This window comes from Ornithorhynchus anatinus, chromosome 7 (assembly GCF_004115215.2).
Source record: "Ornithorhynchus anatinus isolate Pmale09 chromosome 7, mOrnAna1.pri.v4, whole genome shotgun sequence".
NCBI lineage: Eukaryota > Metazoa > Chordata > Mammalia > Monotremata > Ornithorhynchidae > Ornithorhynchus > Ornithorhynchus anatinus.
The window spans coordinates 17,863,281-17,889,164 of record NC_041734.1 but is presented as its reverse complement, the minus strand read 5'-3'; the positions used below and the strand labels follow the sequence as shown (position 1 = coordinate 17,889,164).

The 25,884-nt window shown below is 44.6% G+C and overlaps 1 protein-coding gene across 1 annotated transcript in view; it reads right to left on the bottom strand.

The window, feature by feature from the left end:
- The window catches only part of CDH2 (cadherin 2), a 208,080-nt gene extending 190,739 nt beyond the window's left edge, over positions 1 to 17,341 (bottom strand). The window contains exon 1 of the mRNA XM_007667640.3: positions 16,946 to 17,341. Within this exon, the coding sequence (XP_007665830.2) occupies positions 16,946 to 17,014 (69 nt within the window). The 5' untranslated portion in view covers positions 17,015 to 17,341. The remainder of the gene's footprint in view (positions 1 to 16,945) is intronic.
- Between the last annotated feature and the right edge of the window lie 8,543 nt (positions 17,342 to 25,884).

The following is a 25,884-nucleotide window of genomic DNA, read 5'->3' as shown; positions in this document are numbered from 1 at the left end:
TCTATATCCAGATCTTAAATTCCCAATTTTTAAGTTTAATCCCTTGGGAAACAAAGAAAAAGTACCCATAACCCAGACAGGCCTAGATTGTTTTAAATACCTTGAACTTGGAGCCGTAAAATTTCCCTAAGCATTATTAGACTGTGTGCCTCACGTAGGACCTGATGATCTTGTATCTACCCCACTGCTTGTTTGTGCAGTGTTTGGCACATAGAAGCAGTGAGGCCTAGTGGATAGAGCATGGGAATTGAAGTCAATAACCTGGGTTCTAATCCTGGCTTTGCCACTTGTATGCTGTATAACCTTGGGCAATAATCTTTCCTCCCCCTAACCTAGCTTAAGTTTCCTAACTTCATCCTTACCCAGCAACAGGAAACAACAAAGTCAGTCAGAAGCCATTCTCCTCTCAGTTGCTAATCTCACTGACTCCTGTCTATCACAACTCCAGACCATACTTCACTCTGCTCTCCGGATCTTTTTACTAAAAAAAGTTCAGTCCACATCTCCCCACTCCTCAAGACCTTCTGGCTACCCGTCCACCTCTATAACCAACAGGAAACTTGGGTATTTGGTCTTTACTCCACCCTCAGCATTCATTTTTCCAGAAATTATTTACATTAATGTCCATCTCCCTCTCTCAACTGTAAGCTTGTTGATATCTACCAACTCTCTTGTATTGTACTGTCTCAAGTGCTTAGTACAGTGCTCTTCACACAATAAGTGCTCAATAAACACCACTGATTGATTGAACTGTCTTTCATTTTTGAAATTCTTAACAGTGGGATTTTTTTTAAGTATCTTCCTGTCTTTCCAACATGTTATGAGACAATGATAGAACTTTTGATATTTTTTTGGTTGTCACTACTATCGTTCAAATTTACTATCAATAAAAATGATCATGCTTTTTGCTATGTCAGAGGAAGGCAAAAATGACAGAACTGCAATAAACTTTTACTATAGTAAAGACACCAGAGATTGCTCAGTGAGCTATTTTTATCAAGTGATGAGCATCTATTTACCTCTGTTAACACACACCTCTGTAATAGCATAACTACAGTGCTCTGGACTCAGTAAGTGCTCAGTAAATACCACTGACTTGCACTGCTGAGGCCTGTGAAATAGGTCTCTCGGCTTTTCCAGTGCCATCGACCCTGTCTTGCTTCTCAGTCATTCACTTTCAGGAATCATGAAGCGATCCAACATATCGATGAGGCATTCTTCGCTTGTTCCTAATAGCTCCTTAATCTTTCGGGAGTTGTTGGTGCATGAGATCCACCACTCTACAACCTTGTGGTATAGAACACCTCAGACCACCTTAGGTGCAGCATGGCCTAGAGAAAACAGCATGGGATTGGGAGTCAGAGGACCTCGGTTCTAATCTTGTCTCTGCCATTTATCTGCTGGGTGACTTTGCACAAATCACTTCACTTCTCTGTGCCCCAGTTCCCTCATCTGCAAAATGGAGATTCAAAACCTGTTCTCTCTCCTACTTTACCATGAGCCCCACATAAGACCTGATTATCTGGTATCTACACCAGCACTTACTACAGTGCTTGACGTCTAGAAGCATCTAGACCCGGTGGATAGAGCATGGGCCTGGGAGTCAAAAGGACTTGGGTTCTAATCCCAGCTCATCCACTTCTCTGCTGTGTGACCTTGGGCAAGTCACTTCTAAGCCCTGGTCTCGCCATTAGGTCACACTGCTTCTCTACTAGGCCATGTTGCAATCTTAGTGAACCCCAAGAAGCTAACAGCCGGCTCTGGAATGGAGTTACATTCCTCCAGCAGCTTCTCTGTCAACTATGAAGATGTTCTAAGAAGTCATTGGGAAGCCACTATGGAATAGCCACAGAAACAAGAAGAATAAAAACCTCCCCCAAAACCCTTAGGATCAGATAGATATGAATCAATGTTTCTTCTCATTTAGAGAGGGAAAAGGGAATCCTTCAGAAATTCATGAATCCTATCTTCACTAAGTTTTCAAATTCAAGGGGGAGAAAGCTGACTGCAGTCACAACAACTAGGCCATCTCACAGCTGGTTCCAGCCAGTCAGATCCAGATCAGAGGGTTAGGGTCAGATGGCTCCCAACGTGGACAACTGTGTCTTTGGTGACAATGTCTTTAGCAGCAACAAGGTCATGACAGATGTGATTTTTGCAACAGTGCAGAAAGACATTAGGAAACCCACAATTTATTCATTGGCTTCATAAAAGTTCCTGACTTATTTTTTATTTATTTTATTTATGGTATGAGTTAAGTGTGTAGCTTAGAGGATAGAGCATGGTCCTGGGAATTAAAAAGACCTGGGCTCTAATTCCTGCTCCTCCACATGTCTTCTATGTGATCTTAGGCAAGTCACTTAACTTTTCTGGGCCTCAGTTACTGCATCTGTAAAATGAGGATTAAAAGTGTGAGCCCCATGTAGGACAGAGATTATGTCCAACCTGATTAACTTGTATCAGTGCTTTCAGCACGGCTTGGAACATAATACGTGCTTATTACCATTATTAGTACCATTATTATTATTTCTTATTATTATTATCATTATTATATTATTTCTATTTGTCCAGCACCATTCTAAGCACTGGGGTAGATAAAAGTTAGTCAAGTCATATGCAGTCCTTGTCCCACATGGGGCTCACAGTCTAGGACGATTAGGATTTAATTCCCATTTTACATCTGAGGAACAGAGAAGTGACTCGCCCAAGGACACACAGTAGCAAATTGTGGAGCTGGGATTAATACCCACATCCTTTGGCTCTCAGGCCTGTGCTCTTTCCATTAGGCCACTTTGTTTGCTAGTACAATTCATCAGGACTCTGGAAACTCTTAGAGTTCTGCTTTCTTTTATTTATAACATTTCTGTCCACATCATGACTAATTTCATAATCAATGGTAATAATTGATTTAATGATTGAGTACTTACAGCGTGCAGAGCACAGTTGCAAAAAGTGCAATACCGCAGAGTTGGTAGACTGTCAGCTCATTGCAGACAGGGAACATGTCTACCAACTTCTGTTGTATTGTACTCTCCTAAGCTCTTAGTACAGTCCTCTGCAAACAGTAACTGCTCAACAAAAACCTCTGATTGATCTATACAGTTCCTGCCCACAGTCATAATTTGTCCATACCACTCTCTATTCATACTCAAATCACAATCCTCAAAAAAGCTAAAGATTAATAGTCTGAAGCTCATTATGGACAAGGAATGTGTCTGCAAATTGTGTTGTATTGTACTTTCCCAAATACTTAGAACTGTGCTCTGCACACAGTAAGTGTTCAACAAATACCACTGAACCACTGATTGAAGGTGAAAGGAGTGAAAGAAGGAAACCTTTTTTTGTTGTTGCTGGAGAGCTCCAGAAGGTGAGTGGTAATCTCTGTGGAAGGCAGCCCTTTCCCGCTCAAAAATAGCCAATTAACTTTCTTCTTCTAAGACCATATTCTCACTCCCAACCACCACAGTATCACTTTTGTACGTATTTTTCTACTGTACTATCCAGACACTGATTTACTAAGACCCATCCTTTCTTTCTTATTTTTCCAAGTCAGTAAGGAATCGATAATATTTACTGAGCAATTACTTTGTGCAGAGCACTATACGAAGTCCTTGGGAGAAGACAACACATCAATAAAGCAGACACATTCCCTGTCCGCCCGAATTTACAATCTAGATGGGGAGGAGTGTTATGTCTGTCTACCTCCCCCCAACCCTGCCCCCATCCGTCCCTCCGACCCCTGAGGATTATAAACTCCTTGAGGGAAGAATTTATTTCTGTACTCTCCCAAGCGCTTACTTCGGTACTCTGCACATGGTAGGAGCTCAATAAATAAATACTATGCGTTGGTAGACTGAAGGAGAGTTTATTCAAAGCAGCAATTATAGAGAGCAACCTTCCCAGTGGAAATATATCTGAGGAGTGTAGTTAAGGTTTTGTGGCCCTCTCAGTGAACCAAAACTTCAAACAGTGAGACAGAACAACAGCCAGCTAAGAAAGACATCAGGAGTAGATAGGTCAGTCTGGCACCCAGCTATCTAAAATAGACTTCCTGTCTTGAGAAGCATCTTGGGCTAGTGGATGTACCATGAGCCTGGGAGTCACTGTGACCTGTGTTCTAATCCCGACTGTCTGGCATGTGACCTTGGGCCAGTCATTCAACTTCATGCCTCAGTTACCTCCTCTGTAAAATGGGGATTAAGATTATGAGCCCTTTGTGGGACAGGGACTGTGTCCAAACTGATAAACTTGTATCTATCCAGGGCTTAGTATAGTGCCTGGCACACAGCAAGCACTTAACAAATACCATTTAAAAAATACAACAGATTGTAATATCAAAAGGGAAAAACATAACCAGCACCAGGCACAGTGGGTAATAATTCAACAGTGCAGCAAGGATCAATCTTTCCACACCCTCAAGAATATGCAAATTGCTATACTTGCCAAAAAACACTTTTTTATACTCTGGCTGTACTTTTCTTTCCTCTAACGCTGTAAGTTTCTTCAGGACAATAACAGGCTTTTGTTTAATTTTCTGTAGCACAAGTATAATTCTTGGTGCTCAATATTTAAATTGTTCTTAGAGCTTTAGCTCTAGATTAAGCACCTTGGAAGCTCCTTTATCTCGGTCAGGAAGCTTACTAACTTCGTAAGTTATTCCTCTGGACCAAAGCCTGTAGCCTGGTATATAGCACCCTGAAAGAGATCATGATGACAATCATACTAGAAATATTCATAATAATAATAATGATGATCATTATTGTGGTATTTAAGTGCTTGCCGTGTGCCAAGTCCTGTATTAAGAATTGGGGTAAGTAATAATAATAATAATAATAATGTTGGTATTTGTTAAGCACTTACTATGTGCACAGCACTGTTCTAAGCGCTGGGGTAGACACGGGGGAATCAGGTTGTCCCACATGGGGCTCACAGTCTTAATCCCCATTTTACAGATGAGGGAACTGAGGCACAGAGAAGTTAAGTGACTTGCCCACAGTCACACAGCTGACAAGTGACAGAGCTGGGATAAGGCCAGACATATTCATTCATTCATTCAATGTGTTTATTGAGCGCTTATTGTGTGCTCTCAGAGCTTGGAAAGTACAATTTAGCAATAAAATTGCTTGGAAAATACAATTCAGCAATAAAAAGAGACAATTCCTGCCCACAGCAGGCTTAGTCCCTGTCCCACAACCAGGCTCACTGTTTAAGTAGGAGGGCGAGCAGGTAATGAATCCCCATTATACAGATGAAGACACTGAGGCCCAAAGAAGTGAAGTTACTTGCCAAAGGTCATAGAGTAGGCGAGTGGTGGAGCCCAGATTAGAACCCAGATCCTTTGACTCCCAGGCCCATGCTCCGCCCACTAGACCCTATGGCTTCAAGTTGGTGCTCCTTCTGTGGGTATCACACTCACAGTCAGAAAGGAGCTTAGACTCCAAGGGAAGCTGGACAAATACATATTTTTTGAAGGAGATGATATGACAGAGAAGGAGGGTCTCGAGGGAATAAAGAAATGGAGATTTGGGCCTACTCTGCATCCTCTATGCAAATGCAAGACATTTTATATCTGAATAAAGACTGAAACCCACATTTATATATATTTTTTATAGCATTTGGCATTTCGGTATTTGTGTGCTGGGGTAGATACAAACTAATCAGGTTGGACAAAGCCCATGTCCCACATGGGGCTCACAGTATTACTCCCTTTTTTCAAGTGAGGTAACTGAGGTCCAGAGAAGTTAAGCGAAATGTCCAAGGTCACACAACAGACAAGTAGCAGAGCCAGAATTAGAATCCAGGTCTTTCTGACTCCCAGCCTGTGGTCTATCCGCTGCTTCTCACCCATCACAAGCTCTGTGAAGTTAAGCACAGCTAATGCACAGGTACTGTCATTATGCAGGGCTAAGAAAACCAAAACCCCTCCAAAGCCTGACTACAAATCCTATTATTTAGAAAGCATCAAACCTTTAAAAGTACAGGGAACACTGGATCTTGAGTTTAACTGTGGTTTTTTGTTTGTTTGTTTTAATGGTATTTCTAAGTGCTTACGGTATGCCGAAGAGTTCTAAATCGTATTCACATTTCCAGCCTATGTTCAATGACTTAAATCTAAAACATTTTATGAATGTATCTACTTATTCACTTGTTTCTATTAATAATAATAATGTTGGCATTTGTTAAGCGCTTACTATGTGAAGAGCACTGTTCTAAGCGCCGTGGTAGATACAGAGTAATCAGGTTGTCCCACGTGAGGCTCGCAGTTAATCCCATTTTACAGATGAGGTAACTGAGGCACAGAGAAGTTAAGTGACTTGCCCACAGTCACACAGCTGACAAGCGGCAGAGCCGGGAGTCGAACCCATGACCTCTGACCCTGAAGCCCAGGCTCTTTCCACTGAGCCTTGCTGCTTCTATGTGTCTTCTACGTATTATGTAATCTCTACTCCTTGATTCCTGCTAGATCCATCAATTGATAGTATTTCCTGAGTGCTTACTATGTGCCGAAGCCTGTACTATGTGCTTGGGAGAGGACAAAAACAGACATGATCCCTGTCCTTGAGAAGTTTACAGTCTAATGGTGGATATATTCATCAGTTTTTGCCCACTCATCATCATTGGTATTTATTGAACACTTTCTATTTGAAGAACACTACTAAATGCTCGGGAGAGTACAATAGAAGCAGCGTGGCTTAGTGGAAAGAGCACAGGCTTGGGAGTCAGAGGTCATGGGTTCTAATTCCACATCTGCCACTTGTCGGCAGTGTGACTTGGGGCAAGTCACTTAACTTCTCTGTGCCTCAGTTCCCTCATCTGTAAATTGGGGATTAAGGCTATGAGCCCCAGGTGGGACAAACTGATTACTTCATATCTACCCCAGTGCTTAGAACAGTGCTTGGCACATAATAAGTGTTTAACAAGTACCATCGTTATTATTACAATACAGGGTGGGAAGACGTGCTCCCTGCCCACAATGAGCTTATACAATGGCAAGGATTTCATCTTTTGGTGATTTTAATTTTTTTGTTCTTCACTGCCCCAGATAGGTAGGTGCTTAGTTACAGCTTGTTGTGGACAGGGACTGTGTAGATTTATTGTCATATTTTACTCTCCCAAGTGCTTAGTACAGTGCTCTGCTCACAGTAAGTGCTCAGTAAATACTATTGAATGAATGAATTCAAAGATACAATTCAAAGTTTAGCAAACGACTGAAAACTTCTGGTCTGTGTGTCAGACTAAATGCAAATATGCTTAAACACACAGAATTTACCTTTGCTCTTTAAAAGTGTAAACTCATTCAGAGTTACAACATGGGGGGAGGGGAAAGAGAGAAGAAAAGGAGGATGGGGAGGGAAGGCGGGGGAGACAGAATGGGAGAGGAACAGATGGAGGGAAAGAGAGGGAGAGGGTGTGATTAAGAGAGAAATCCGGGGACCAGGACAAAGCATAAAGGGAAAAAGGAGAGAATCACTGAATAGGTTATGGAATAGTGACCACAAAAGCAAACCCCAAAATGGAAAGAGGGAAAACTGGCCATTACAGCCACCCTCAGAGACACAAATCCTGGGAAGGCAATTGTGTTCAGAGCAGGTTTTTCACCCCCGCATCATTATGCCTGGGAATCCTTCACCAGACAGAAGCACTATATGTTCCAAACAACCATTATAAACTGAAACAATGCCTGCTGAAACAAAGATCTGGAGACACAAATAAAAGGAGGTCTTTATTCTTTCCCAGACTGCCCTTCAGTATTTTCTTTAGAAAACAAAAGGACACAACTCTGTTCTCAAATACCAGTGTGTTGAAAAGACTTTCCAAACACAAAAGCCCCTAGAGAGGTATGTAATAATTTTGAGCAATATCTAACCCCCTTAGTGTAATTGTCTTTTAAATTAAATAAAAAAAAAACTTATCTAGAGCCTTAGTAAGAATTGGGTCATATTAAGCTCAGTCTGAGCATTAAGCAGCATCAGAAAGCTGACAATCTGTTATCTTCCAACACTGTAACCTGAAGTCTCCAGGCTTCTGGTCAAAGGGGTATCTATTATTATCTTCTCTTTTTGGGCTATGGGTAATCAGACAGAGCACTTCAGAATAAAGGGCTTTGCTCTTTCTAAGACAGTTCTACAAACATTAACAGAAACATCAAGACAGTCATCCGGGAAAGGAAATTACACTCAGTGGTACAAAGTGCTTCATAAACCTCTGACCCTGTAAATATGCGTGACCCTAAACTGAGGTTAAAGAATCCTCCTCTGTCAACAAGTAACTCTAACCAACTACCTGGAACTGTTCTCCTCAGGTTCTCCTTCCTCTCCCTCTCCCCCTCCCCACTCTCTCCCTTTCTGTCTCCTTGTTCCTCCTCTCCCTCCTCCACACTCCCCTCCCACCTCATCTGGAGAGGTCTCAGTTGGGTGATTTTTTCACTTTTGAGCCCATGTCCATTTTTAATCTCCTGAAATCTGATATGGAAAACTAGTTCATTGGACTCTATGGGGGAAAGACCAGCCACGGACTGCAGAGGGAAGGGGAGAGTTCAGAGGTAGGTTGTAAAACATTGTGAACACACTATTTAGCAAAGCAAAGTTCCAAAATGAGATACCTTCTCTCCACAGCTGCCTCAAGTACAAACTCCAATCTATCTCCTCTACCTTGCTGCTGACCTCTGGCCCAAATCCTGCCTCTGGCCAGGCTTCCAACTTTAGACTAATGGAAGGCAGATCTTCTCCAAGAGGCCTTCCCTGACTAAGCCTCGCTTTCCTCTTCTCTCTCTCTTCTGTGTTGTCCTGACAGGATCCCTTCTTTCACCTCACCTGCCAGTCAGCAGCACTTATGTACATATCTGCAATGTATTTATTCGTATTATTGTCTTCCCCTCTCAACTGTAAGCTCACTGTGGGGAGGGAATATGTCTGTTAAATTGTTATTATGTACTCTCCCCAGCGCTTAGTACATTGTTCTTTACACAGTAAGCACTCAATAAATACTATTGATCGACTCCAGTAGCTCCCAAGTTCCCAAACTGGAGACTAATATGTAAAGACCATTTTGTGCTTTGTCAAAATTGAATATTTCCTAAAAGAAGAGAATTTTCACAGATGAATATGCTGCTTCAAAGCCCACTTACTATTGCTCTGAAATGTCACTGATTCCCCTTTGGTTCAAGACCACAACTTCAACTAGGGGAATCTGCCCACAAGAGGAGAGATCATGTTACAAAAGAAATATTTCCAATACAGCAAACCAATCAGTGTGTATGCACCTCATCTATCGTCGCAGTGCAGTCACCCTGTTTCTGCAGGATGACAGAAAGACTTACAGGGATAGGGCTGATTTCAGGGAGGACCAGTCTCATTTGGAGAAGGAAAAAACAAAACAAAGAAAGCTTCAATCTGCACACAGTTCTGCCATAAAGTTGTTGTTGTATTTCTGAGTTAGCTGGTATTTTTGAAAGAAAAAACACATATGCCTTAACAAATCATCAATGGTATTTACTAATTGCTTATTAATACTACTAATAGTAACATTTGTGGTATTTAAGTGCTTACTGTGTGCCAGGCATTGTACTAAGCCCTGGGGTGGGCACAAACAAATCAGGTTGGACAAGGTCCCTGTTCCACATGGGGCTACAATCTCAATCTCCATTTACAGATGAGGGAATTGAGGCCCAGGGAATTGATGTGGCTTGCCCAAGGTCAAACAGCAGGCAAGTGGCAGAGCCAGGATTAGAAGACAGATACTTCTGACTTCCAGGCTCATGCTCTATCCACAAGGCCATGCTGCCTCTCAACCTGTGCAACTCACACTGTGTCCAGAGCACTGTGCTACGTGCGTGGGAGAGTACAACAGAGTCGGTAGACCTGTTCCTTGCCCAAAGCAAGCTTACAGTCTAGAGATGCCCTTCGTGTGCTCGTATCCTTTTCATCCTACACCCAAAATGAGCCTGTAGAATAGCAACTTTGAGAGTTAAAGAATCATTTGAGCATTTAAAGAAGAAACTTCTTAAGAAATAATTGTGGCTTAATCAATTATATTTTCTGAGCACTCACTGTGTGCAGAGCACTGTATTAAGTGCATGGGAGAGTGCAATATAACGACATAACAGAGTTGGTATACACATTCCCTGCCCACAACAAGATTACAATTTAGAGGGGAGAACAAACAAAATAACATATTGGCTTTCCCTCAGACTGCCAAGTCACCAAAGTGACTAGACAGACAAATCATTGCATTTTCTAAACAAAACAGTCACTGAAAGTTCACAGGCAATCCCACACATATATTCAAAAGGCCCTGAAGAATAATGTCTTTTATCATATTAATCAAGCACTAAATAACTTCACCAGCACACTGAACCAAAGCAAACCATTTCAGCCACATGAATAAATCTCCGCACAGCCCTTCAGTAGTGTAGACTCAGGTGACCATTTAAATGATTTCCTAAATGCCATAGCCATTCTTTCAATAGTAAAAAGCTGAGATTTGACCTTAAAGTTGCAGGTGGCTTATTAATTTCCCCTAAGCTCACAAAACAACATGAGCAGAACTGAATTTATTTTATTTTTAAAAAGGAAAAAGTTAGCAACTAGCATGTATCATTTCAGGAGCTCTTCTTTGGCCCCTGCCTGCTATATTGATAGCTGGATGGGCTGATTCCAATTACTGCAAAGTAGGGTGCATAATTCTCAGAATTCCCCAAAGAAATAGAAACCCAAGTAGGGGAAACCTCATAAAAACACAAGGAAATGAAGGGACACCCAAAAGCTTGCCAAAAGCTTTTGTTCAAATTAGTGAACAACTTAGAAATCTTATGAATCATTTTACCTTCCCACCACCTTTTAACAACCTCTGAAATGGGAGATCTTGAAAGACAGGCATTTACTGTGTGTTCCTGCTCTAAGAGCCTCTTTACATTGCTGTTCTACAGGACTAAGGAAAGGGTCCTGTCTGGCCCGTGATAAAGTTTCAAGATTTACGATGGTGACTGAGACTATCCCAGCAGTTTTTCAAGACAAGCAAACACCCTAATCAAGCACTTAAGGGGAAAATCACGTTTACCTGTAAAAATCCTACCATGATTTTAATGGTGCATAGACTCCTTCACTTCTTCCCGACCTCTAAATTCTTCTGTACTGATTTTATTGCTATCTTAATGCATCCATCCCAGACTCAAAGGTGGGTACACTTTGGTGCTCCAAAGAATGCATAATTTCATTAAGTACCTTTGAAAGCATTTCTGATGCTCTCCTAACATATAAAACAGAATGGAGTAAAATCAGACTCCCTCATATTTCTAATATCAAACTTGATCTGAACAGTGACACATAGTACTTAACAAGCACCATAATTATATATATATAAACACATATATACTAGTTTACAACCTAATGGAATGTACTAGGTGCTTGGGAAGTTACTGAATAATGAAGTGACGTATCCTGCCCACAAGAACATGACCCTCTTTCAAAGGAGATAAAAATAAAAATAGCCATGATATTTTCAGAATATATTGAGTGGATAAGCACACAAACACACACACATATATCCATTTAGGAGGGTTTAGATAAGAATGCTGCAAATAATAATCATCATCACTGTGGTCTTTGTTGAGAGCTTACTGTGTGCCAAGCACTGTCCTAAGTGTTGGGGTAGATACTCAGACAGTCCCTGTCCCGTGGGGGATAGCGGGTGTTAGAGTCTAAGGGGAAGGGAGAACAGGTATTTAAATCTCATTAAAGATAAGGAAACTGAAGCACAGAGAAGTTAAGTGACTTGCTCAAGGCCACACAGCAGGCAAGTAGCAGAGCTGGAATTAGAATCCGGGTCCTGACTCCCAGCCCTGTGCTTGTTCCACTGAGCCATGCTGCCTCCCTAAATAAATTCATAAGTGCTAGATTCATAATTCTTTAATAATAGGATTTTTAAAATTCAGATAAGAAACACAAAGGAGGTCTTATCATTCTGCACCCCTTAAATTATTACCAGGAACACATGGTTTTATACATCAGTCTTTGTGCTGAAGCCTTTAAAGTACTTTAAGAACACAATAGCTTAAGCTTGATTTAAGTTCAAAGATGAAAGGTAGAGGCTTCCTTAAAAAAAAATGATACCATATTCCAGAAAATTTCCTTTTGAAGACTATCCCCCCCTGGTTCTTGTGGTACACAATTGATCTGTTTCCTTTGCGTTTGAGCCTCTTTTTTTATGGTATTTGTTCAGCACTTGCTATGTGTCAACCACTAGTCTAAGGGTTGGGGTAGCTACCAGTTAATCAGGACAGAGTCCCCGTCCCACATGGGGCTCACAGTCTAAGTAGGAGGAGAATAGGTATTGCATCCCCCTTTTTCAGTTGAGGAAACTGAAGCACAGAAGTGTTAAGTGCCCAAGGTCATACAGCAGGCAACTGGCAGAGCTGGGATTAGAATCCAGGTCCTCTGACTTTCAGGCCCATGCTTTTTTTCCGGTAGGTCACACTGCTTCCCATAGCAAAGCATAAGGTTCTGACTGTAACAATCAACTCCAGACCAACCACTTGTGAAAAGTACCTAACTAAATTTGCTAATTTGTTAAAATCTGAAAAGCCATATTTGCAAATCAGAAAAGGCTATATGATGGGCATATATTGATATAATGTTGCAGTCAATTATTTCACCTTGAAATCCTTAAACCAATTTGAAACTGCAATACAAGAACTCCAAAAGTCATTTTACAGCAAGGAGATAGAACCTACTTGCTCAAAGGAAAAGTTAAAATCCCAAATGGAAGCCAAATCACTATCTAGTTGTTCTCACTTGATTACTATTTATATTAAGAACCAACACTACCTGATTGTTCATGTTGATTTGGGAGGATATTATTGGTTACAAATATTGCTTTCCAAATGAGGATTCCATTTGAAAAAAAGAAACATAACAAAAACCTTAAATCTTAACACTAACTCAAGAATATGCCTTTAAAAAGCAGACTGCAGATTTGAGTCATTTCGGTTCAAAAATGTATTCTAAAGCAAGCTTTACTGTTGCTTTAAGTCTTGACATTTTCCGATTAAAAATCCTCAAACTTAATGAGGCACAACAACAGATTTAAGAGTTGAAGAATTTTAATGAAAAAAGAAAATTAGGGACAGTTCAACAGAACACACTGACTAGCAACAGAAATCCTTCCTGGGACAGGATCTTCAAAAGGGGAGCTTGCAAAACCGTAACAGTTACAGAAGGAATATATTTTGTGTGCAGTCACAGCCCAAACATGATTATGGAAGATCACAAGTGGAAGATTAGTTTTAGGGGGGGGGAAGATTCAGAAGATAGGGAAAAGGGGAAAAGGAAGAACGGCAACACCAAAGTACTTTCTTCAGCAAACAAGGACACAATGTTCCCATAGCTAGCTTCTTGAGCCAACACCCCCAACTGCAGTTTCTCTTCTTAGAGGGAATTTTTGCTCCTGCTAAATGTGGCCTACTTCTGCAGCATGCCCCATGAACATTTTTACACCCTGAAAAATAAAATTCTCCTCAGCCACTTCTTGTCCCTGTAGTACTTATTATGCAATTTATCTTGAGAGCACATTAAAACTATTTTACAAAAACATTCTATCAAACTCCACTAGGTTGGTTAAAAATACTCCAAGACTCCCAGATTAGATATGTGTCAATAATTTATTTTCACATACTAGTGAGAAACACCTGCCACAAGGTGGGGAAAAGGGTCTTGGCAACTTTGCATGACCATTTCAGGTAAAGAAAGGGAAATCCATATTCACTCCTAACTGCAGCAAATTGATTCCCCCTTCATCCACAGACATATAAAAGGCACAAGTAAATCCAGGCACTAAAATCAAAACCCAGTGTAAATCTATCATCTTTATTATGACAATTAAGGGCTAACTTTTCTACTTGAGATTTTCATATTCTTTTCAGGATGTTTTGCTTCACTGACATAGTAAGGCTACAGGGTAGAGTTAGCAAGGGGCAGATCTGATTCCCATTTTGGTAATATTGTATCTGAAAAATTATCTTGCCTTAAACATCTACATTTCCTAGGATACAGAGTTTTTGATCACTCAAGGCCAAACCAGGGATTAAATGAAGACACAGAAAAGAGGTCAAAATAAGGATTTTAATTGTACATTTATGTGATCATTTCCTAAGAGTCAATTCTGTGTATCCTTAAATGGATGAGTGTTAAGGCAGGGCATCTAGGTAATTAAGGAATTAACTAGAAAAAAATAAAAAAGTCATGATTTATCAACACGATGCAGATATTAACAATAAAGGCAAGTATGCCTGTAGTTTTGAAAGTCTGCTTGACTCTTGACGAGTGAAAATCATCATGTTTTGCAAAGTGCTTTCAATCCAAACTGAAATTTGTGAAGACTAAAATTCAGATGGCAACTTTCCTTTGTAAGATTTGATAGCATTATTAATTCCTTAATTATTATAGAGAGGATATCCCGGTTCAAGTTCCTATTTAAGGGATGGTACAAACCAGAAAACACGATAAGCAAATGTAGAAATTGTCCGGTATGCAAGGAAAGTTTTGGGAGGCCTTTAAAAGGAATGGATTGTACGCTGAAATCTGGCACATCCTATACTGATTTAAAAATCTTTAACAGGAAAAGGAGAAACTTACACAAGCACTTCAGATGACCATTAAGAACTTACAAAGACATTCTTGGAATGCCCAGATGCTAATCCTTTACTCCTCACATAATAGAGGGGCGGTTTGATATTTAACTCTATTTCTTTCACCATCCGGACATCACACCTGCAGTCCCTCTCTGCTCTCCCAATCTCATGACCAGCGTCTACCGATCTGCGCCCATTCCAAGAGTTTTAAAGGCGAGAATGGATTTATAGAGAAAGGCCACCCTCACCTTGAAGCCAGAGATTCCCGTGTGCTTGTGTGTAAAAAAGACCATTTGAGCAGATGGACAGGATACAGGACACCTCTGTTCCCAAGTTGCATAAAACCAGCACACTTCCACTTTTATTACCTCTCACATAACTCAATGGTGACTGCCTCATTTACATCACTAGTGAGCTAGGACATCGTCAAATAACTCTGTGGGGACTGAGAGAGGGGCTGGAAATCCTCTTACGGTGGCAGTTACAATGAGCAAAATGTAAAACTTCGGGAGGAATTTGGGATTCCAAGCTCGGTGCTATTTGAAGCAAAGTTTCCGCGGGTACCTTTGGCTCACTGTAGATGAGCAAAACGCTGAAGCCTGAGAAGGATACAAAAACTGAAAGTCCATTTCTAGGTTCGGATCTAGAATGCACATAATAATAAAGCTATTTATCAAACGTTTACCGCACTGGGACAGATACACGATCGTTAGATCGGACAGAGCCCCAGTTTCAACAGGGGCTCACCGTCTCTGAGAGGGAGTCTTTTAATCTCATCTTAAAGTGAGGAAACTGAGGCACCGGGAAGTTAAGTGAGTTACCCAAAGTAACAAGACAGGAAAAGTTGCAATGGGGAGACTAGAACTCAGGTCCTGAGACCCCCAGCCTCGGGCGCTTAAAAAACCACCTGGCTTCCCCAGTTAATTTTACCAGGAAACTATCAATAGAGGCCAACAACCACCACAAAACTCCTGACGGATACAGAGTCCAGAGCCCCAAACACGGGGAAAAATTGGATTTTCAAGCGTAAACCACTCAGCAATGCCTCAGATTGTGAGTCATCGACAAATCAGCAAGGCCAGCTCCGGCCCTTAAACTTCACTCACGCTTGGCTTTAAATTAAAACTGGTCTTGGATGAAAAAGGTGCGGCTAGCTGCTTGGGGGAGATGAGGGGGGCATTCGTGTTTTAAAAACACTTAATAAACGGCAAGCTGCTAAACACAAAGGCAGGCAGAAGCGCCCGATGCTGGGGAAACTGTAAATGCACAGAATAGAGGACATACACAGCTCTGTGTTGTTCTCGGCAAAAAAATAAAAAGTATTCACTGTAAGGGTCGTTTCCAAAGATCTAAGATTTGTGTTCACCAAAGTTTTCTTGGGGGGGCGGGGGTCGATCTGCATGTCACCCCGACCCCCAAATTGCCTCTCCTCATCTGTCCACCCCAAGGAGGAAAATAAAGCAGCAAATGAAGTTTCAGGGGGAGGGGGAGATGGAGGAGGAAGGGGAGGAGGTGGAGAAGAAAGAGGACGAGCCGCGGAGCGTTTCTCCAGGAGTCTGGGCAGGATGGCCTCTGCCTCCGGCCCAATGGGCAAGACGAAAGGGGACGGCTTGCCCCCGAGGGGGGTCGATGGGGATGACCAGGAGCCCCCCGATGGGTGGGAGGGAAGGGGGCGAGGGGAAGGGGAACAAAAGGCAGAGAGAGAGAGGGAATCCGCCCAGGCTGGGGAGGGGGCGAGGCATGCACCATGGACAGAGGCTCGGCCCCGGCCGAGCCCCCGGAGGAGGGTGGCAGCGCTGGGCACTGCGGCTCACGACCCCGGCCCGGGGAGGGAGGTGCCCCCTGCCTCCCCTGCACCCACTCAGCCAGGCATTAGGAGGTGATGACCCTCCCCCGGACCCCCGGGGTCCCTCCCCGCCCCTGGGGGCCCAAAGTCAACCGGGCAAGGACAGGCCCCGAGAGAGGGTCCCTGGCTCGACCCCCGGAGAGGGCATGGGGGGCAAGCTGGACCAGGGCACCGGCTGGGGCTCCCCAGAGGGTCGAGGGTGCTGGGGGGCAGCATCCCTAGCATCCTTGGGGGGACCGGGGGCGGCCCCAAAGTAGCGCCAACGGGAGCTTCGTGCCAAGGCAAGGAGATGCCCAAGCCTCCGGACCGGGCAGTGCCAGCCAGTCCTTTCTCCCGGGCTCCATCCCTCCCTCCCTCCCTCCGGCGCAACCATACCCGGGCAGCCCCCCGTGGCTGGGGAACAAAGAGAGCCGGGGGTCCCCGGCGTCCCCAGCCTCCCCCACCCCGGGACAGCCCGGGCTGCGCGCCCTCACCTGGTGCAGAGCGTTCAGCAGCAGCAGCAGCAGCAGCAGCGGCAGCCGGGGTCCCTTGCCCGGGCACATGGAGACGGCGACGGCTGGAGGAGGAGGAGGAGGAAGACCACCGAGCCGGAGAGGGGAGAGAAGAAGGCTCCGGCAGGCCCTCTGCCCCCTCCTCCCCCACAGAGACGGAGAGAGAAAAAAGGGAGAGACAGAGAGAGGGTGGTCGAGGGGGGCGCAGCGTGTCCCACAAGGAGCGCAGCCAAGACGGGTGTCTGTGTGTGAGTGTGTGCCTGTGTGTGTGTGTGTGATGCAGCGGCGGGCAAGACAGCAGAGCCGGTCCTTTTCTGCCTGGGCGGCGGCAGCGATGCTGAAAGCTGCTGTTTCTCCTCCTCCTCCTGCTGCTGGTGCTCCTCCTCCTCCTCTGCTGGTGCTCCTCCTCCTCCCCCTCCTGCTGGTGCTCCTCCCCCCTTCTCCCCCTCCTCTTGGTGCTCCTCCTCCTCTCCTCTGACACCAGCAGCAGCTGCTGCTTTCTCTCTCTGGCTCTCTCCTTGTCTCTCTCTCTCTTTCTTTTTCTCTGTCTCTCCCTCCCTCCTATGTGGGATGCTGATGCGGTGGTCCCGCTCCCGCATCCCTGCCAATCCGGGGAGGGGATGGTCCTATTTCCTGGGGAGGGGATGGGGGGCCTCCCTCTCCCTCTCTCGCAGCACTAGGGTTGTGGGGGTCCCCTTTGGTCTCCCCCCCAGCCGGCCCAGGGTGGGCGGGGGTCTGCTCTCCGCAGGCGGGGCTCCCTCTCCCGCGGCCCAGCCGGCCCGGGGTGTGTGTTGGTGGGGGGGTGAAAGGGCACAAAAGGGCAGAGAGGGAGAGTGGTGGCCGGGACTGCCCGTCTGCTCGCCCCCGGGCTACCTTCGACCTGCCGGGTAGCCCAGTTGGAGGCGACGACCTGTCCTGACCAGGGCCGGGGGCTGCACCCCTCTTCTCCCCCAGTCTCACCTCCCTGCCGCCCCCCTCACTTTCTCCCCTGCCCCCTCACCCCCTCCACCACCCAACTCGGCTCCAAGCAGGATAACAAAGCCAAACCCGACCCCCCGCCCACCTCCCCCCCGTCGAGGCCACCCCCACCCTTGCAATCTCTCTCTCCCCTCCCCTTCCTCCTCCTCCTCCCCTTGGAAGGTCCAGAGCAGCGATTGCAGCTCGTCTTTTCCCGCACGACCCCCGCACCCCGCTTCTGCTGCGGGCCAGGACCGGCCCGGAGCATCCCTGCATGCAGGCTGGATTTTGGGGAGGGGGACAGAGAGACCCGGGAGGAATATCTGCATTCTTTGCAAATAAAGATCTCCCCCCACCCCCTTCCCCGACCCCCCTCCAGCGCAGCTCTATTGTATTAAATCGTAGTCCCCGGAATGTGGCGGAGATTAGCTGCGGTGGTCAGGCCCAGATGGCCCCCTCCAGTCATTTTTTTTGTTTGTTTTTTCTTTGGGGGTGTGGGGGTGGGATGGGGTGTGGGAGGGGGTCCTCGAACCGGAGCCGGCTAGCTGAACCACCTGCCGGGCGACCCCGAGGACCGAACCGGACAGGCCCGGGCCGCAGCCTCTCCAAGCTGCGGTTGGAACAACTTCAAGTTTTTCCTCCTTTTATCTGAACCGCCTTCTTGCGTTTCCGGGTGGGGTTTGTGTGGGGAAGGAAGAACGATTTTAGCTATCAATTTTAAGGACGCATCTGGGAGATTTGGACCCACGCACAGACAACTACACGTTCACACCCACGGTTACACACACACACAACGCCCTCTCTCGCCCACTCTTTCCGCCTAGGGTCTTTATTCCCAGAGGGAGAATGAATGAAGAGGGTTAGAGTAGCGGACAATTCCTCCCGTAAACAAGGGTAGAACACGTTGGGATTTTCTCCTCCGCTCATTTCAGGACGTTTTTCAAAGCTCAGAAGGGAACAATTTTTGGGAGGGGGGAGGAGGGGTTTCACAACTATGTGTTTCCGAAACACGGTCAGTTCTGTTCGAGTGGCAACTCGTGTCACCGTTTTCTATTGAAATTTTAAAAGTGTGTGTGGGCGGGGGGTGGGGAGGATTTTTTTAATTTCAAGTAATTCAAAATAATTCACCTCGCCACGTAATTTGAAACAAATTTACCATCTGCTTCTACTTCTCAATACCGCAACAATTGATGCGCTTCCCGGGGTCGATTTTCCATTATATTACACTGGTCTAACGGAAACGAGGATGAACCTATAAGAATTATCATTCAAATGTCTCCGTGACATAAATGATGACGTTTTAATAACAGGCCGTACAAGCTCGGGGGAGGGAAGGAGGGTGGGGGAGGATGTTGGAAATTAAACTTTCATAGGGAGGTTTATTCCATTTTAATTAATTGAACCAGAAGTTGTGAGGCCTCTTAAAAATAAGATTACATTTTCAGTGTTTGGTTCCTGAGCTAATGAGGTTACTCTTTCTAACTCGAAAGCTTCGGCGAGGTTATCTTGATTCAATTAAAAGGGAAAATGCTAAGGAAGAGTTGCAGAAGGTAGGACAATGGAAGGGGTCCTGTTATCTGCCGATTCCCGACACCGCCCTCTTCCTAGGTAACTTCACACCTAGACGCTTAGGTCATTCCAATCAACAATTGTCCTTTCTGCTAAATAATGCCTTCAGGATCGTTTCGCACGACAGCAGGAATTTGAGCCTATCACCGACAGCGCCACTTGACAGACTTATTTCCTAGGCGCGCAGATGTGGGCTTGCAAGATGAATGCATGGCCGGTAGCCCTCATCACACTAGGTGCTCAAGTCAATCTTTCGCTTAATGTCCTCAGATGCTGCTTGCACGCTCCGTTGCTGTTTAAGACCCAGCTGGCCTGCCTAATGGTCAACACGCTATTTTTGCTCATCCTGAACAGGTCTGATTATTGCACGCCACGCTCTCTGCCCGGTGCTATCAGCTCGTCCCTGGCTTTCAGACATCAAGAACTGTGTAAGTAAACCAAAGGATCACCGCTTCCAATTCCACTTGGGGAATATCCTTCAGAGCGTTTTCTGCCCTCCTCCGGGTCATTAGTCCCTTACTGTTTCGGGATCCTGGTGGCTTTCATCTCCTCACGTGATCAACCAGCATAGCTAATGTGCCCCTGAAAAAGGCTTTGATCAGGTGGGCCCCCTCCCAAATCTTGTTATTGGAGACTCTGAGCAGACATTCTAAAGTTGAGGAGTGAATTCAGGCCACTTTTTAGAAGCAATAGATTCTGGTTTCACACCCAACCTACCTGAAGGGGTTAATTGAACGTTGTCTAGACACCCTAGACGGTGGGGGATTAAAGTATGACCAGCCACGCAGAACCTCGTGACTTCCTCACCTGAAGAGAATCTAGCCCAATTAGCTTCATCATGGAACCTCGTGACTTTCTCACCTAAAGCTAAACCTGGCCCAAACCTCGTGACTTTCTCACCTAAAGCTAAAGCTGGCCCAGTTAGCTTCGTCTCCCAATCTGGTTGGAGGTTGTGCCTGGAAACACCCCTTTTCCTCAGCCAATTTTGTCACCATTAGCGCTTGGGGTTAGAGCAACCTTCTGAGTCTAGTGGGCCGGCACTTTCTCTTCTCCTCCTTCCTCTGATTTACGGAAGAGGATTTCCATTAAATTGAAGCTGTTGGAGCATTAGGGCGTCACCTCAAAGGTAAGCCTCCTTGGGTCGTCTCTGCTCTTCCCACTATACAGACTTAAAGAATTATTTTTATGGAGCATTTACTCTGAGTCCTACATGCTTGGGAAAGTGCAATATATCAGCTGATAGACTCGTTTCCTGCCCCCAGGGAACTTAGACTTGTCCACTTAGATTGTGAGCTCTGTATGAGACAGGGTCTGTGACCAACCTAATTATCTTGTGTATCAACTCCAGTGTTTAAGAGGGTGTCTGGCACATAGTACCATGTATGTACATTTTCATAATTAAAATTAGGTTTTATTACTGATGTGAATATATTAATTATGCTACTGATGCCAGTTTATTCATTTTGATGGCTGTCTCCCCTCATTCTAGACTGGGAGCCCTTTGTGGGCAGGGATTATCTCTATTTGCTGCTGAATTGTACCTCCCAATTACTGCACACAGTAAGTGCTCAATAAATATGAGCGAATGAATGAATCGAGGGGGAGATAGACATGAAAATAAATCACAGATATATACGTAAGTGCTGTGGGACTTAACATTAAAGACTCTGTCCTCTAGTATACCTATGTGAAAACTGCTTCCCAAGGTAGAGTACTGTTTGAAGAAACTTTAATTTTGGGTTCAGAAGTCATACAGTCACATTTGGTTATGATCAGTAGGCTTTAATGCTGTAGGTACACATTCTACTTTGAAGTGCTAAACAAATACTGTTATTATATGGCTTCCAACTTTTGCCCCACTAAAACTCCTCTCTCCAAAATTCAAATTAGAGAGGAGTTTCCCTCTAAGTTTTTCTCATTTATTCATTGATTATATTGAGCACTTATTGTGTGCAGAACACTGTACTAAGCCCTTGGGAGAGTACAATAAAGTAATAAAGAGACAATCCCTGCCCACAGTGGGCCTACCCGAATGTTTTTCTGCCCATAGAAAATTAGCAGAAACTGCCCCAGATCACACACATGCTTCATGGGAAGATGGCCATGGGTCCAAACTAGTAGAAGAGCTTTGTTACTAACCTCAATAGACAGGAGGGACACGTTTTTCTGAGGCTGCAGAAGAACTCTGATTACCAGTCCCGAACTACACCTGGCCCTTCTCCCCCGACTCCACTAAGCAGCATGGCTTAGTGGATAGAGCGTGGGCCTGAGGGTCAGAAGGTCATGGGTTCTAAGCCCTGCTATGACCTTTTTCTGCTATGTGACCTGGGGCAAGTCACTTCACTTCTCTGGGCCTGAGTTACCTCATTTGTAAAATAGGGATTGAGACTGTGTCCCCATGCAGGACAGGCACTCTGTCCGACCTGATTTGCTTGTATCCACTTCAGCGCTTAGTACGGTGCCTGGCACAGAGTGAGTGCTTAAAAATACAACCATTTTTATTATTGCACTCCTCTCCCCTATGGCTCTGCCAGGGTGAAGATCTTCTAGCTCCAACACGAAACTGGAGAATGATGTTACTTCCTCATTTTTAGAAAGGGGCAACAATTTCTTTTTAAATAGACAACACTGTTAAACGTAATGGTAACAATTAGTGTGTGCTGGGGTGTTTTTGGAGCAAATTAAAAAAAAATTACTAATCTCATTTAACAGAGGAAATGAGGAGCGTGGTCTAGAGGAAAGAGCACAGTCCTGGGAGTCAGAGATGCTGAGTTCTAATCCCCATGACTCCACCCCGTGTCTGCTGTGTAACCTTGGACGAGTCACTTACCTTTTCTGTGCCTTAATTACTTCATATGTAAAATGGGCATTAAGACTGTGAGCCCCATGTGGGTCATGGACCGTGCCCAACCTGTTTAGCTGGCATCTACCCCAGCACTTAGTACAGCGCCTGGCAGTAAGTGCTTAACAAATGCCATTTTTTTTAAAAAAAAGGTGCAACTGACTTCTCAACACAAGGTTGGGATTTGCAGTGATCACTTTGGTCATTTTTAATTGGACCAGTTGAATTCATCTGAGTAAAATGGTTTCCCACAGAGAAGTTAAATGACTTTCCCAAAGTCACCCAGCAGGCAAGTTGGTGGAGCCAGAATTAGAAACCATGTCTCCTGATTCTTTGGCTTGTGATATTTCTTCTAGGCCAAGCCATCTTCTGAGGGTATTGGTGGCTTCCCACTCCCATTGCCTACTTGCCTGGACTTTAGGGGTGCTCTGCTGGTTCTCAGAGTGGCAGTAGGTTTGGGGTATCAAAGTTGGGGCTCGGGAAAGCCCTGAACACTATCTGACTGACATGTTGATATCATGGTTCTGTAATTATGATCATAATTGTGATATTTAAGCACTTACTATGAGCCAGACACTGTACTAAGTGCTGGGGGAAATACAAGCAAATCAGATTGGACACAGTCCCTTTCCCACATGGGGTTCACTGTCTTAATCCCCATTTTACAGAAGGGTAACCCAAGGAACAGAGGAAGTGAAGTGACTTCTCCGAGATCACACAGCAGACAAGTGGCAGAACAAGAATTAGAATCAGAACCTTCTGACTCCCAGGCCCGTTCTCTATCCCCTCGGCCATGCTGCCTCTCTAGTTGGGCCTGGAGCCCCAAGCTTCAAAAATGATTTTCCTTCCTGTAACATGCTAACACTTCCGCTTTAAAATGCACTTGCCCCATGCAGTTGTATGATCTTTTATTTTGCTCATCCAAACTATGCCAGTAAATGTCACGCCTAAAGAGTTCCAGCCTCACATCACGTATGAGGTCTCAAATTGAACTTGTGAGAAGTATGTTACTCCTTTCAAGACTGACATTTATTCTCACTCCAAAACTTTTCCTCTAAATTGCTTTTCTTCGGGGGAGGGAAAAAAAAGAGGAATGTGACTTGGTTTATTGATCTATTGGCATGTTTCACTCAACTCTGACATGAACAGCATACTCAGCCAGCTAGCATAGTTGTCGTGTTTTGTGAAACATCAAGACTTTTGTGGGGAGGCCTCTGGTGGGCCCTTGGAAAGCAAACATTGCACCATCCTTGAAAACAGATATAGGTCCATGTTCAGGACCTAAGAGATCAGGATGAGTTGAATAGAAGTGAGACAATAGTCCAAAGTGCAATTTAATCTGGTTTATCCAAGGCAACTGTATTTTTTTAATGGTATTTAAGCACATACTCTGTGTCAAGCAGTGTTCTAAGTGGTTGGACATAGTTCCTATCCCTCATGGGTGTCCCAGTTTAAATTGGAGGGAGGAGGATTTAATTTCCACCTTATAGATGAGGTAACCAAGGCGCAGAGAAGTAAAGTGATTTGCCCAAGATCACCTTGCAAGCAATTAGCAGAACCAGGAATAGAACTCAGGTCCTCTGACTTCTAGGCCTCTGCTCTTTCCATTAGACCATGCTATCTCTCTTACCTACCTCATGACTCTACCTGCATTGGTAGGACATCACTGAAGGGCTCCTAGCTAAGTAATATTGATGGTATTTAAGCACGCACTCTCTGCCAAGCACTGTACTACACACTGGGGTAGGTACAAGATAATGAGAGTGGAGACAGACCTTATCCCTCATGGGACTCACAGTCTGAGTGATTTCTGACCCGGATTCCGCTTTGACAGATCTGCCAGGTAAACCAATCCTTCTGCCTCTCCCAGCCCCATATAAGTCCCATCTGCATCTTCCCTGCAACACTTGTTGCACCCAGACTTTCTCCCCTTTCTCTCTGCTACCCTCATCCGTCTTATGGGGATTATGTTTTATTTACATAAGTAAAGAAGCAGCATGGCATAGTGGACAGAGTATGGGCCTGGGAGTCAGGTCAGGGCTTCAAATCCTGGTTTCGCCACTTGTATGCTGTGTAATGCTGGACAAGTCTCTTCACTTATCTGGGGCTTAGTTACTTCATCTGTAAAATGGGGATTGGGACAGTGGGTTAGGGACAGTGTCCAACTCAGTTTATTTGTATTCATCCCACCACTTAGTACAGTGTGTGGCACATATCTTAAATAGCATCATTATTATTATTTCTATTTGAAACTTGCTGGTATTTTTTCAAACTGCTATTGCTGCCTGTACTGTCACTACCACTAGTGACTCCTTCTACACTTTGAAAGATGACCATCCAGGACCAGTAGGTAGCCACAGGGGGCCTGGGCCAGACTGAGGTGGGACATGGGGGGAGACGAGGAGGTCAGTAGGACAGTCACCTTCCAGACCTCCTCCTTCTTCCCCAGCTGACCTCCCCCTCCCCCCCCCATGACCACCTATTCCTTTTAATCTGTGGATTTAAGAATAATAATAATTGTGGTATTTAATTGCTCACCACGTGCCAAGCACTGTACTAAGCAAACTAGGTTGGACACAGTCCCTGCCCGCAATAAGGCTCACAGTCTTAATCTCCATTTTACAGATGAGGTAACTGAGGCCCCGAGAAGTGACTTGCCCAAGGCCACACAGCAGACAAGTGGCAGAGCAGGGATTAGAACTCATGACCTGCTAATTCCTAGGCCCGTGCTCTGTCCGCTAGGGTATGCTGCTTCATTCTGGTCCTCACCCCACCCAACTTTGCAGCTCAGAAAGTCAGTCAATCTTATTTATTGAGTGCTTACTGTGTACAGAGCACTTTACTAAGTGCTGGGGAGAGTACAATAATATAACAGACACGTTCCCTGCCCACAATGAGTTTGCAGTGCAGCCTAGTCGAAGTTAGGGTCTGGAAGTCAGGCAACCTGGGTTCTACTCTTGGCTCTGCTGTGACCTTGGGCAAGTCACTTATGTTCTCTGTGTCTCGGTTATCTCATCTGTTAAATGAGGGGGAAAATTCCTCCTTTATTGTAATCCTGATTTCTTCCTCCAGTTTAGACTGTGAGCCCTCAGTGGAGTAGGGACTGTGTTCAACCTGATTATCCTAGATCAACCCCAGAACTTATTGTGGGTCAAGCACTGTTCTTAAGTGCTTAACAAATAAAAAACACCAAAGAAAAGTGGAGATGGGGCTGCTGGCAGTGGTGGCAACTATAATAGCTTTAATAGCAGTTATAAAAATGAAAGGTACAGGAATAGAGAGAAAATAGGAAAATCAAAGGAGGAAGATGGGGTGAATGCAGATTCAATCATCAATGCTCCTGAGCACTGAATATATTCAGAGTGCTCTACTAAGTGCTTGGAAGTCTACAATACAACATATTTAGATACTTTCTCTGCCCATAAAGAGCTTACAGTCTAGAGGGAGAGATTGACACTAATATGAGTAATATATATCATTTAAAGACATATACATAAGGACTCTGGTGTGGCAGCATTTTGGCCTACTTGAAAGAGCAGAGGCCTGGAAGTCA